Source organism: Cottoperca gobio, chromosome 16 (assembly GCF_900634415.1).
Source record: "Cottoperca gobio chromosome 16, fCotGob3.1, whole genome shotgun sequence".
NCBI lineage: Eukaryota > Metazoa > Chordata > Actinopteri > Perciformes > Bovichtidae > Cottoperca > Cottoperca gobio.
Window position 1 is genome coordinate 22,070,930 of NC_041370.1, and position 14,173 is coordinate 22,085,102.

At 41.5% G+C, this 14,173-nt stretch overlaps 2 protein-coding genes across 4 annotated transcripts in view; both read left to right on the forward strand.

Annotated features, from left to right (window-relative positions):
* ubr5 (ubiquitin protein ligase E3 component n-recognin 5) overlaps positions 1 to 1,015 on the forward strand; it is a 30,931-nt gene extending 29,916 nt beyond the window's left edge. The window contains 1 exon segment of the mRNA XM_029451128.1: positions 260 to 1,015. Coding sequence (XP_029306988.1) covers positions 260 to 472 — 213 coding nt within the window. The 3' untranslated portion in view covers positions 473 to 1,015.
* A 630-nt stretch (positions 1,016 to 1,645) lies between these two features.
* On the forward strand, positions 1,646 to 10,193 carry LOC115021527 (protein LYRIC-like). Of its 3 annotated transcripts, XM_029452029.1 has the most exons (13): positions 1,647 to 2,310; positions 2,559 to 2,678; positions 3,334 to 3,412; positions 3,820 to 3,993; positions 4,388 to 4,438; positions 4,640 to 4,783; positions 5,892 to 5,975; positions 6,202 to 6,270; positions 6,377 to 6,522; positions 8,052 to 8,171; positions 8,454 to 8,549; positions 8,822 to 8,948; positions 9,227 to 10,193. In XM_029452029.1, the coding sequence occupies exons 1-13, from the start codon at positions 1,978 to 1,980 to the stop codon at positions 9,289 to 9,291; spliced, it is 1,608 nt and encodes a 535-aa protein (XP_029307889.1). In that variant the 5' UTR covers positions 1,647 to 1,977; the 3' UTR covers positions 9,292 to 10,193. The 3 variants fall into 3 exon arrangements, with proteins under 3 accessions (XP_029307890.1, XP_029307889.1, XP_029307891.1); XM_029452030.1 differs by lacking the exon at positions 4,388 to 4,438 and having other exon boundaries at positions 1,646 to 2,310; XM_029452031.1 differs by lacking the exon at positions 6,202 to 6,270.
* The last annotated feature ends 3,980 nt before the right edge of the window (positions 10,194 to 14,173 follow it).

The window sequence follows — 14,173 nt, forward strand, 5'->3', positions numbered from 1 at the left end:
ATGGGTTTGTGCAGAGTCTGTTTTGATTGAACGTGAGCGGAAGAGTTGCATCCTGTGGAGACCAGCCTTTAGTTTGTCATTTCATTGTCATGAAAAGCACTAGTCAACACCAAAGAACAAGAACATGTTCAATAATATGATTTGTTCAAAGGCTCTCTTGTTGCAATTTTTTTTTCTGACTTCTCCCAGTACACAAACACTTGAACCTTACAAAAGTTTGAAATGCCACATGTGGCTAATGATTTCCCCTTGTCCTCAGGTGTACTTCTGGACCTCCAGCCCTTCTCTGCCAGCCAGTGAGGAGGGCTTCCAGCCGATGCCCTCCATCACCATCCGACCTCCAGACGACCAGCACCTCCCCACAGCTAACACCTGCATCTCACGTCTATACGTGCCACTCTATTCTTCAAAACAAATACTCAAACAGAAACTCCTGCTAGCCATTAAGACCAAAAACTTTGGTTTTGTGTAGAGGTTCGACAGAGAAGAGTTTAAAAAAAAGGAAAAAAATAAAAACATGTTTACTGTTGTGTAATATTTACCTAGCTCCATTTTTGTAGATTTATTTTTTGTCTATACAATTTTATGAAATTCGACATACTGTCGCTATCTCCCCAGGCGGTAATATTTGTTTGTGTTGTGAACACAAACAGCTTGTTGTTTTTATTTCAATTTTTATTGTTTTTCTTTTTTTTTGTGTTAATGAAGAAGTATACAGTCCAGAACATTCCTGCATTGGCACTGTAAAACTTAAAGCCCACAGCCCTGCTCTATTGGCTTAAACTTTTGCTTCCCAGGAATGTGGTTTGACAGAAAGCTGTCTGCCGAAACCCAGCCAAAGATGACAGCAGTAGAAGTATTTAAAAGAAGAAAAGAAGACACACTGTGATTATACGTTTTTTTCCTTCCCTAGAAAAGTACTATCAATGACAGTTCACTGCTGCCTTTGTGGAAAGTCCTTTTTTTCGTGTACAGGGGGAGTAGGGAATTTCAAAATAAACTTGGATGCAAATAAGTTGTCCGGCTGGATTTTTTTCCTCGGTGCTTTGTTAAGATAGTAGAATTTAGTTTATACCTGCTATACGCAGGATAGGGCTATTTGATCTTTAGTCATAGGCCATTGGGTAATCACTACTCTGGTATAATTTGTAGTGCTATTTTAATGTTTGTGCACTGTTTTGCACCACATTTTTGTGTAGTTGCATTATCATAAATAAATTAAAATGTAAAAGAAAAGTGTATGGCTGGAAATATGCATGTAATGCTGTTTGACGTCGTTTGTATGGGACGTGTGACTGAGGGTTTAGGCCAATCAATATGGTAGAAATCGTAGCCCCGCCCATTTAAATGGAGCTGTCACGTCTGTTTGTGGTGCCTTCAAATAATTTGATGGAAAATGGAATTTTGTGTACCCAGATAAGGTTAGGAAAGTTACAATATCTGACTAATTATTGGGCTCTGTTTATGGCAGCTAAATTATCAACAACTGATAGTAAATATAATAGAACACATGTTGGAAAAAATAATGGCTACAAAAACTGTTTTTATTTAAATTGGCGTTTTGGATATGCTACGATACGTTTTTGCGATTTACTACTTGAAACTTCCACATTACACGCGACAGTGAAGGCAACGTTTCTCCTCCAGTCAAGACGGAGCCATATGAGGTGAACCTGCTTCGCTGACGGTCACATTGTGGTGGTCAGCTAACGGAGGCATATTATACTAGGATGATATCAGCTAGCTTGCTGGCTAGTTAGCTAACATAGTTTGTCACCGCAGCCTTAACACGATTTAGCTAGCTAGCTAGCAGGCTGTCTGGTTAGGGGCCGGTGTGGCTGGTGGAAGAAGGGATGCATTTATTGTCTTCCATCATGTCGAAGTCGTTCTGTTATTTTTAGGTAGCACTGCAGGCTAGCGCGGCTAATAGCGGCAAGAAACCCGTGACTAATCGAGTCTGTTTGAAAAATAATACAAATGGAGCAGTGGCAGGACGAGGCATCTCAACAGGTCAAGCTGCTTACAAGTCGTCTGAATGAACTGTTGTCCAAAGGTCTAGGGCTGCTGCGCTCTGAGCTCGGCGTGGATTTGGGACTGAAGCCTGAGCTTATTCCGCCATGGGTGATCCTCTTAGCGGCATGTACCGGGCTGGTGCTGATGGTCGCTCTGTGGGCCTCAACCTGCCGGTCTCTCTTCAAGAAACGACCCGAAGTGAGCCCTGTAGACGACGACGACATTGAAATAAAGCGTGGTGTCAGTAAACCTGTCAAATCTGAAGAACCGAAGAAAAAGAAAAAGAAGGCAGAGAAGGCACGTAACATAAATTGAACCAATCTACACCCTTTGCTAGCTTGATAGCCGTATCGTTAGCGAGGCTAGCTGTCAAGCTAACGCCACAGTGACAGTTGAATCTCATGTCGTAGCCAAAACCCTAGCTAGCGTCAGGCTAGTGTCCGACTAGGCTATGCTAGCCTTGGATGGTGTTACGTATTAATTGCTTGAAAGGAATATTGCTGAAAATTGCCACGTCACATGTTTTCTTCACATGTGCATTTCAGAAAACCCAGCCTAATGGGAGAGCTGTTGCTGAACCACAGGAAGAAGCCATGGTGTCGGAAGAGATAGTGCCACATCATCAGCCACCCCCGCCAGAAGTCAAGGCTGGAAAGGTTGCAGAGGTAATTTGCTGTAACAAAGATGAATGGCAACACACACACACGCACGCACTCCTCAACATGGTGATGTGACCTGAACATCTTCATCTGTCCAGTGTTATGGAGGCGCCCAGGTTTAGTTTGTATAAATGTTTGCACTTTGCTGCCAAATAATATTTTTTCGGGTAGTCATCTATGTAAAGTAGTAGAGAAGTCCCTGTCACCCTGCAATGATGTAACCAGACCAGCTGCAGGTGTTGGGTTACAGTTTTTAACCTGCAGATGCAGCAACATCCTGGAAGATGGTTTAGGATAGCATAAGGTGCAGCCTTTCATCAAAGTCCACCCTCTGTGGATAGCACGAAGTAACACAAACTGTTGTCCTAAAGGTGCTGGAGTCAGAAGACGACCCAGTGCATACCATTAGAGATGGATATAGTGTTAACAAAAAAAGGACATGTAACATATTTAGGGACTCTTGGACAGTGGATGTAGTTTCACTTATGGTATAAATAGACGTGGCTGGAGCATGCTGATATGATTGACTGCCCATGTTCAGTCAGCATGCGGGCCGCTTGCCCAGTTGCTGCTCTTAGAGGTGAAATCATATGTGCTGTAAAGTATCTCCACTGTAGCCCTTCCCCTGTTCTTTTTATGCCCACTATTTAAATTCTTCTAGTTAAAGAAGTCCAAGAAGAAGGCCAAACAGGCTGTAAAGGAGACCAAGACCGTGGCTGCAGATGGCAAAGAACCAGAAGGTGAAATATTATGAATCTCATCATAATTAAGACTTTTAGGTAAAGATTATGTCTGGGTATTATATCACCTGTTGGAGTTTTTTTAAAATATTTTATTCTTAGTAAACCACCATTTTCAGTAAGAAAATCATTGCATCCCATAGGGAATGACTCATTTCTGTACCTTTTTGTTGAATTTGAATGTTGCCTTGGTAAAAAAATAAATAATTATCATAACCAAACATACTTGATTTATACCAGACATGCCTTCGACTCTTCTCTCAGCACAATATAGAGTGTATTTAAACAATCTTTGCCTCTATTCCTTTAGCCTGCCTAATCCATACCATATTTCCTCACTAATCCCATAATGAAAACTTGCAGTGTTTTGCAACTAATTCAACGCTGTTCACAATGGTACTTTTCAGGCACATGGGAGACCAAGGTCAGCAACAAGGAGAAGCGTGAGCAACGCAAGAAAGATAAGAGTTCCAGTGATGGCTCATCCAGTCCTGGGGGAGGGGACACACCTGTAAGCACTCCCCCAGAGCAGCCCAAGGCCTCCGCAGCCCTCACTTCTGCCAGCCAGAAGAAGAAAAAAGGTGTCTGTTAAAATACATAACTCTTAAAACCATGTATATTTTTCATTTAGGCTGTGATTATCTTCTTTTAAGAAGATTTGGAAGAGCAACAGTATTTCTTTTAACTTAATACATTCACACAAAGCACCAACCCTCCAGGCCTTCTTGGACAAACAGCCTAACATGGCACCGCGAAAGATGTTTCTGTCTGATGTTCTGTAAAGGCTGTTGTTGCATTTGGTTGGTCTCTTGTTGGCAGGACAGACTATAAATACAGGCTTTAGGGGAATTTAATTGACTCCCAGAGTGAGTTTTCCCTGGTGTGTGTGCGCGCGCTCCCCCTTTATTTATAGGCTTTCATGTATAGTGTACTTTACATACAGTAAACTGACCATTATTAATCCTTACTTTTCAGGAGAATCCACAAAGGTGAAGGTAGAGAAGGTTGAGGCTGTTGTACCTGTAGGTAATTATCAGCTGAAAATGCTTCACCCATTGACGGTTTACCAGTTCAGAAAGACACCCAAAGCACTGATATCTCATCTATGCAAAATCTTTAGTTCACCAGCAGTTCACATGCTTTACTAAGAATTCCCATATTAGATGTATCGGCAACCTGATCTGTGTTGTATTCTGGCTGAGTATCACGTTTCTCTCTTGGTATTAGTTAACAGCAGTGAGGTGGTGGTAGTGGTGGCTGCTGCTGTGACTGACATAGCTGTAAAGGTTCCTGCTCCAACCGTTTCTCCGAAGGCGGGCCCCTGGACAACCAGCAGAGAGTCAGTGTCACTGTGGAGAGCGGAGCTTGATGGTAAAAAAAAAAGAAAGTTTTACTACTTATTAACTGCTCGGTTGCTGAACCCTACATGTGTGTTAGTGTAAAAGCTTTGTGACATTCCAGGAAGCCGTTAATGCATGATAACCTCTATATCGGCTGCAGTGTCTGAGTTAGCAAAGCTCTGCTTGATAAGCTGGATGGGTATTGATGCTCATATTAGCTTAATAAATGGATCGGGTATCTGTTAAACTCTATTTGAAAAACATTGTAATACAATATAATAAACTTATCTGAGGTTCAAAGTTCATTCCTGGAAAACACCAGTTGAGAAAACAATCTGACCTCAAGGCTTATTTAGTTGCTGAGTCACATGATCTTCATCACATGATCTTCATCACATGATCTTCATCACATGATCTTCATCACATGATCTTCATCACATGATCTTCATGTACAATTCAAAGACTAACTTGGCAAATCAAAAGCTTCAGAGTAGCTACTAAATAGATGCAGTGGTGCAGTGTATGAAGCCTTTTATCCTTCATAGTTTTAGTCAACGAAAATTCATTACACTTTAACTTTTAGTCCTTACTAGTCAAAATGTTTTCTCTTAATTTTGTCAGCCTGTTTTTTAGTGTCTTGGTCCTGTGTCAAATAGTCTTATTTTTATTTTTTTGTCTTGAAATATATTGTCACTCTATACTAGCACAAACACTTATTTCACATAAGATTTTGATTATCTGATTAAAAACACGGGTTAAATGATTAAGAAGTCCTCCTGACTGCTCATTAGTGATGCTCGGGTCAGTTGCACCCGTCCGGCCTGGTTTGAGAGCCAATCGGCACCTGCAAAGATATGTATTAATCAACAACACGACCCGCAAACTTTATGCATTATAGTAGCACACTTGTCAGGACTGAAGACGGAAACAAGGACAAACAAAAACAGGCTGAGCACCCTGTTAACAAAATGAACCCTGCAGTCAAGAGATTGTTTTCTCAACAAATATCTACTTAAAGTTACACACTATATATAAAGCTTAAGCAGTTCTCATCAACACAATCATCAACTGATTGATAAGTTCAAGTTAATTGTGTTAAATATTGCCATGACAGCATCTGTGAAATGTGTGTGTTTCAGATTCTTGGACTGTGATTGACAGGGGGATGCCCACATCAGAGCATAGTCTGGTGTCTTTAACCGGACTAGGTGTTGGTGCTGCTGGTAAGTATACAATGAAATGGCGATTTAGCCTGTCTTACACCCCTAGATGGCATGGGGTGCTTTTCATTATGATAACTTCTGCTTCCTCGCATCTCTCTCTCACATCCCCGCTGGGAGTAACTAAGAGGCGAGAAAGAGAGGAGAGAACATAATGAAAAGCACCCATAGTTTTCCAAAGTATCCCTTGTGGATGGCAACTTGAGTTATTGTGCTCGTGTCTTTGTAGAGCCCCAGCCTGTAAAAGAGCTGGCCTGGCTCAGTCAGCCCAGAGTGGACGATGAGTGGTCCGGACTCAGTAAGGATAATATATTGGCTTTTCTTTAACTGCTCTATTTACCTTTCTAAGGCACTGATAGTCCTTTACACTCGTAACTATTTCCGATGCTCTTTGTGTTTCTCAGATGGTGGTTCAGTGGACCCTAGCTCTGACTGGAACGCCCCTTCTGAAGTTTGGGGCAACTATGAAGAGCCCACTCCTGAGCCCCCTCTCGCTCTGGAGCAGCCCCTGCCTGAGCCCGCCAAGGTCAACCTGTTGATTGGAGCGGCTGTAAGTATGCCCAGGCTTGGGACAAAACTAAGCATTAATGGAAGTTACCTGGAACTCTTAAAAACAACAAAACCCAGTAACTGATGACTCCCCTGACTGTGGCACACACAGCGTTTGTCGTGATATTTCTCAGGACTGAGTGCATGTATGCAGACTGTAAACAGACTTCATGGCAGTTAGTCATGTTATAGCATGAAGAATACTGGTGTGATTAATGAAATGAATGACAATTTCTGTTTTTATTAAAATAATGGACATGAATGTAAGTATAGTACAGGGGTCGGCAACCTTTACCACTCAAAGAGCCATTTGGACCCGTTTCCCACAGTAAAGAAAACACTGGGAGCCACAAAACCCTTTTGACATTTAAAATGAAATAACACTGCATATAACGTTTTTTTTGCCTTTATGCTATGTATAAACAAACTATAATGTGTTGCATTTATGAAATCAATGAACGACTGCAGAGAAAACAAAATTACATTTCTGCATGCAACAAAACATTTTGAGCTCCGAAAAAAAGACGTTGACGTTGGGTTGAAGGTTACTTTCAAGTAAAATACTCAATGTCTATTTGAGTCCTTCTTGTATTTATGAAAAAAAAAACGTTGAACTTAAATTATCCACCGTCAGCAAACCAAAAATGCCTGTCCTCTCTCTGTGTGCCGTCATCCTTTTACTGGCGCGTGCAGTCAGCTGTCAACCTGAAAAATAAAAGGACTGAACAATGAAAAAATATGAATATGTGCAAAATAATAGGCAATTAAAATATTTATCATACTTGGTTAATGTGATTTCTGCTCCTGAACCTCAGCGCACAGCGTCTGCACATCAGGGCTGTATGCCGTCACCTGATGTGACGCATAGTAACAGCGTAACAGCGACATAACATTTTTTAACACGTTTTATTTAGATGTTACAAGATCACCATAATCTTCAAATTGAGAATTACATTTTAAAAACGAACAAACTAAAATAAAATACATTTTAATTAAATACTCATTAATTATTTTCAAAAGCCACAGGGAGCCGCATCAGAGGGATGAAAGAGCCGCGGGTTGCCGACCCCTGGTATAGTAGCATGTATTGCTGTTTGTCAATGCTGTTCTTGGTACTGCCACCAGATGGCGCCAGAGTAAGAGATACGCTTTAACAGTCACCACCTCATCAATTAACCATTGCTCTCATATAACTGTCGGATTCATGATCGAAAAACAAGGCAATATACACAGACGTGTATAAATAAGATTTAGATTAGTAAAAATAAAATGGCGCTGACCACGTTGATGAACTCCACACAGATAATTTTCATTTTCAAACTTGTAGTCTTCAGCCCCGACCAACGCTGACTCAAGTGACATCACTTGAAGTCTCTCTTTATCCCACTTGAAGCAGAGTTTCTGAAGTTCTTGTTCAGAGTGACGGCCTGTTCCTCCAAAAGTTCATGAAACGCACATCATTGCTGTATTTGCTGCTCTGTTTTCCTGCTTATTTTTTAATGTGATGTTTTATCAATGTGTGTTTGTCAGGACGATGATGATGAAGAGGAGAAGGACAAGGGAGAGACAGCTGCTGATGGAGCTGCTAAAACGAAAAAGAAGAAGAAGAAGAAGAAGAAGGCTGCTGAGGAGGGAGGAACGGCTGGCCAGGTAACTGCAAGTGACACACACACACACACACACACACAGAGTGCAGAAATAGGTGCAATTTGTTATGCAAATTTTAGAGTATAAAAATCAAGAGAGCCTGAATGTAATATGACTAATCACACACTCGATACGTATATTACAGGGTGTATCTTAGCTGTATAAACAAATATTATTGCTAAGTACTAATTATTACTATGGAAGACTTTGCATTTTTCTGGTAGATGTTTTTTCTGATTGACATTAAAGAAGCTTTGATGTAAACCTTGCTTGTGTCCTGTGAAGGCCGAGGAGCCAGAGAAGGAGGTGACACCTGCAGCCTCTGTGAAGAAGCAGGAGAATGCTGCTGCCGTCCAGCCTGTCAAAGCAGCTGCTGTCGAGGTCAGTGCTGCTAATATCTGACTCCAGAGCAGCTCATTGAAACGGCATTTTACTGCGGAACAGTTATTGTCATGTCATATTTAACATTAAAAGCCCAGGAGGTGTGAATACTGTTAGGTTTGTTCCTAAAACTGATGAGTCAGTCACATTAAGATGAATCATGTAAATGTGCAGTATTTTGTAACTGCAATAGGTTTATGGATTTGAACTGCTTCATTCTTTCTTCTCTTGCTGAGGTGATCAAGACTAACAATGTTCCCCTTTTCTTCTAGGCGAGAGTGGTGCAACCAGTGAAGGACAACATATCCCAGAAACCCCCTGTCACACAAGTGCCACAGAAGCCAACTGATGAAGAACCCCCTGCCAAGCAGAGCAACCTTTCTGCTCCAACACAACAAAGTAATGGCATATAAACCTGAGGAAGATATTCCCAGTGTTTAATCTCCATCGTCTGCTCTGAAGTTGGTAACGTAGGCCATCGTACCGTTTAGTGGTTGTGAGACAGATTTCCCATGTTAATTTACCAACCAGATTATTTACCAGAGTTATGTTGCTAATTATTTCTTTGACTTGAAATGGCCTGTTCAGCATTTGTGAAAGCTTGAAGATGTATACAACCACGTCAATCGCATGTTTAGAGTTGTGTGACTAATCTCCCTCTTTTTGTGTTTGCACAGAAAAACCTGAGGAGAGCCAAGCGCCCAAGGCGGCGAAGAAGAAGAAGGCGAGGAGAGAGACATGAGATTGAGTCCGCTCTGCAGACCTCTGTATGCAAAAGACTTCATATCCTGTTTATGCAACACCATTTGTGACGAGAACACTAGCAGAACTAAGGTCTTCATGATGGGCTTAAACCTTAAAGGCAGTCTGGAAAATGAAACGACTTTTATACACGTTGAGTGTCAGCCGATGGATTGTTAAAAACTGAACCTAATGCGGTGTTAATGATTTTTAAGTATGCATTTGATACTCTTGATTCTGTCTTCTAATTCCACTTAATCAAATAACTGATTGAAAGAGCTGTATCGTAGTAATTAGATGTAGATAATACTGATCATGTTTAGAAATTTGATGTTGTGGCTAACAACTGGAGTTTACTGTGTAGGGAATGGAAACGGTCAACATGCTTCAGGTCACTCAACACTGGTCCATAATGTTGAACTGGCCTTTGCTTTTGCAGTCTTTTATTTTGCTCTTACATGTGTGCGTCATGACGGTACAGTGAGCGCCGTTGGCTGTGATCAAATGTTAATTCCACGTCAACAGCTCAACAGGGTGTAAACATTCGTGACATAAATGAGCATCGTTGGGTGCAGAAAAAGGAATCATGCCCGCTCTGTATTCTGCATTCTTATCTGTGACTACAACATTTCACTCGGTCTCTGGTTCGTCCCTTGTCTGATGTTGTGCTGCTGTGTTTGAGACAACCGTTACCCTGCTGTTTTACTATCTGTGGCTTTGTGGCCAGAGCCGTGTGGGAGCCTCTGATCGTAGATGTACTGTTGCAGTGTCATCAGCCTCTTCATGATTTTCCACCTGTGGTTGATTCGAAAGTCTTCAGAACCTTTTGTAAAACATGTTTGTAATAAAAGAAAAGCTAAAGCCATATGTAAAAAGACTAAATAAAGGCCGGTTTTTCTATATTTGGGCTTCTTTATATTGCTGTTTTTTATGCTACTAGTGATGGAGATTTATGAAGACTATGGACAAGGCCCAAAGTAACATAATGGGAAAACTATTTACTAAATTAGAAAAGTAACTAGTGCTTAATATTTGGACGAAAAGTTTGGGAAGATGCAAAATGCCCTAAGAAGTTATTAAAATGTTCTTTATAGGGAGGAAACAATGACAGCACCACATGTCATTTCAAGATTTAAAGTATTTAAGTTAAGCTCTATAACTTTCTGGAAATGACTAGTTACGTCATCGGATCTGATCCTATTAGTCTCTCACACGCTTCAGTGTTAATCCTCAATGGGACTACGGTAGTAACTAGTTATCCAGCTGCGTCAAGTGGAGCACTGTAAGAACACAAGTGGATTTGTCTTTAAAATAAGTGCGTAGTGTAAAGCTGATACTAGACTTCAAACTGTCTAAAATCCCTGAGAGCAACTGAGGCGCTGACATGGTTGAAAGAAATAAACATTAGAGACCCTGGGGAAGACCCAGGACTCTGTGGAGAGATTATATCTCCTCACTGACTGGACGATGGATGGATGGATGGAGTCAAAATGACAAAATATCTTGTTGCCCCTGCCAGAAAAAACAGGTCTCATTCCTGGTCTCAGTCAAGACACCCTTATACCATCGTTCTCCTTTGCTTGCTCATTCATTTTTTTCTAATATTGCTTTACATTGATTTGTATCCTATCCAGACTGCCAGCTACCATTCTCACCAACGCCCTGACCCCCTAAAGCCCTCTGCTCTCAACATACACACATGTATCGTAAATACTTAGCTTTGTTGACTTGTTTCAGTTGTGATATTGCACTTCATTTTATTCTGTTTGATTTTTTTCTGAGAAAAAGAGACACCCCCCCAAGAAACTACAGACTGCCTTGCGATGGGATCTCATCAGCCACTATGCCAAATCAGGCCAGTGTCCCCCTCCCCCCCACACCTGTAAAGTTTTGTGACATACGGCCCTGTCACACAGTTCTGTATGGCAGAAACATGCCGCCGTATATGAAAAGTAGCTAAAAATGAGTCAGAGTCCAAATACGTCCAACTTTTCCACAGCAGTGTTGTAGCTGACGTATACAGTATATCTCAAAAGTGAGTACACCCTTTAGATTTTTGCAAATATTCTGTTATATCCTTTCAGGGGATAACATTATCCTACTGAAACTTTGATATAACTTAAAGTAGTCAGTGTGCTGCTTGAATAACAGTATAGATTTATTGTCCTTTGAAAATTACTCAGTACACAGCTGTTAATGTCTAAACAGCTGGCAACAAAAGTGAGTACACCCCATAGTGAACATGTCTAAATTGTGCCCAAAGTGTCAATATTTTGTGTGACCACCATTGTTATCTAGCACTGCTTTAACCCTCCTGGGCATGGAATTCACCAGAATTGCACAGGTTGCTTCTGGAATCTTCTTCCACTCCTCCACGACGACATCACGGAGCGCACGGATGTTGGACACCTTGCACTCCTCCACCTTCCTCTTGAGGATGCCCCACATGTGCTCAATTGGGTTTAGGTCTGGAGACATACTTGGCCAGTCCATCACCTTAACCTTCAGCTTCTTCAGCAAGGCAGTTGTCATCTTGGAGGTGTGTTTAGGGTCATTATCATGTTGGAAAACTGCCCTACGGCCCAGTTTCCGAAGAGAGGGGATCATGCTCTGCTGCAGGATGTCACAGTATATATTGGAATTCATGTGTCCCTCAATGAAATGCAGCTCCCCAGTGCCGGCAGCACTCATGCAGCCCCAGACCATGATGCTGCCACCACCATGCTTGACTGTAGGCAAAACACATTTGTCTTGGTACTCCTCACCAGGGTGCCGCCACACACGCCGGACACCATCTGACCCAAACAGGTTTATTTTGGTCTCATCAGACCACAGGACATGGTTCCAGTAACTCATGTTCTTGGATTCATTGTCTTCAGCAAACTGTTTGCGGGCTTTCTTATGCATCGGTTTCAGAAGGGGCTTCTGTCTGGGGCGACGGCCATACAAACCGATTTGATGCAGTGTGCGGCGTATGGTCTGGGCACTGACAGGCTGACATCCCACTTCTGCAACCTCTGCAGCAATGCTGGAAGCACTCGCATGTCTATTTTTGGAAACCAACCTCTGGATATGACGCTGAGCACGTGGACTCAACTTCTTTGGTCGACCCTGGCGAGGCCTGTTCCAAGTGGAACCTGTCCTGGAAAACCGCTGTATGATCTTAGCCACTGTGCTGCAACTCATTTTCATGGTGTTGGCAATCTTCTTATAGCCAAGGCCATCTTTGTGAAGCGCAATAATCCTTTTTTTCAGCCGCTCAGAGAGTTCCTTGCCATGAGGTGCCATGTTGTCCAGCATTCAGAGAGAATTGTGCCCAAAACACCAAATTTAACAGCCCTGCTTATCATTTACACCTGAATCCTTGTAACACTAACGAGTCACATGACACCAGGGCGGGAAAACAACATCATTGGGCACAATTAGGACATGTTCACTATGGGGTGTACTCACTTTTGTTGCCAGCTGTTTAGACATTAACAGCTGTGTACTGAGTAATTTTCAAAGGACAATACATCTATACTGTTATTCAAGCAGCACACTGACTACTTTAAGTTATATCAAAGTTTCAGTAGGATAATGTTATCCCCTGAAAGGATATAACAGAATATTTGCAAAAATCTAAAGGGTGTACTCACTTTTGAGATATACTGTACATAACGAATACATAATAAATTATTATACGTATGTCAAACATTGATAGCGTATCACCTACTTATACAAAACGTATCAGAGCGTCTGGCCAACAAAGCTGGAAAAGTGCCATCTGGTTCACGTCATGCTGATGCTGGAGAACGGCTAGAATGCTGAATGCTAGCTGTACTGTAGAAACACGTTTCAGTTGTCAGGCATCATCTTAACATAGGGTAGGAATAGGTTATCCACTCGTTATCAATACATTGGCTGTAGGCCTCACAGTCGGCCGACGTAGCCTATATCTAACGTACCTCTAACGTAGTCACGCAGGTATTCACGTAGGTATTTATGTACTATATTTACGTACTATATTTACGTAGGTATTCACATAGGTAAGTATTCACGTACTGTATTTACGTAGGTAAGTATTCACGTACGTATTCCGTATTCACGTATGTCTAACGTAACGTAACGTCTGCATATCTTATGAAGCACACGTTGGGTACATCCGGTAATTTTGAACATGCTCAAAACATCAGCGTTCAACAACGCACCCCAGCGTTACACAGTGAGCATTTAACGAATACTACTTATACCTTACCTTATATCAACGTAAACCAGCGTGTTGCCGATATTGTGTATACGTTATGCATTCTTGGGTATTCGTCTGATACATTTTGTATAAGGAAGTGATGCTCTATCAATAGGTTAGACATGCGTATCTGTATATGTTCACTTTTCCGATCCGATGAAAAGTTGGACGTATTTAGACTCTGACAAATTTTCATATACGCCAGCATACGTTTCTGTCATACATATATGTGTGACAGGGCCTTTAGAGAGGGGAGCTCCAAATTAATCCAGTGAGCATTTTTCTGGTGAAATATGCTCTAAATGTGGAAATTTAATCAACGTCTCCAAATAGTCAGTAAACACACCTTCAATTCTGAACCAGTTTTGTACATCTTCTTATGATAACCGTTTTTTTAAACGCCTTTTTAAACGTCAAATGCTCCCTGTTGAAAATTCAATTGTATAGGCTACAGTACAGTAACAGCATATTAAGCCAGTACCATTAGCAAGACATTACACAAACGTGCAGTGAAAATAGTCTGGCACCATATGAATCTATGAATATCTTTCCAACTGTACTTCACATACTGGCCACTGCTGTGCTTTGTAGAAACACTGCTCTGCCACAGCCCGAGATGCCTGCGCAGTATTGACATACTAATGTTAATGCTATC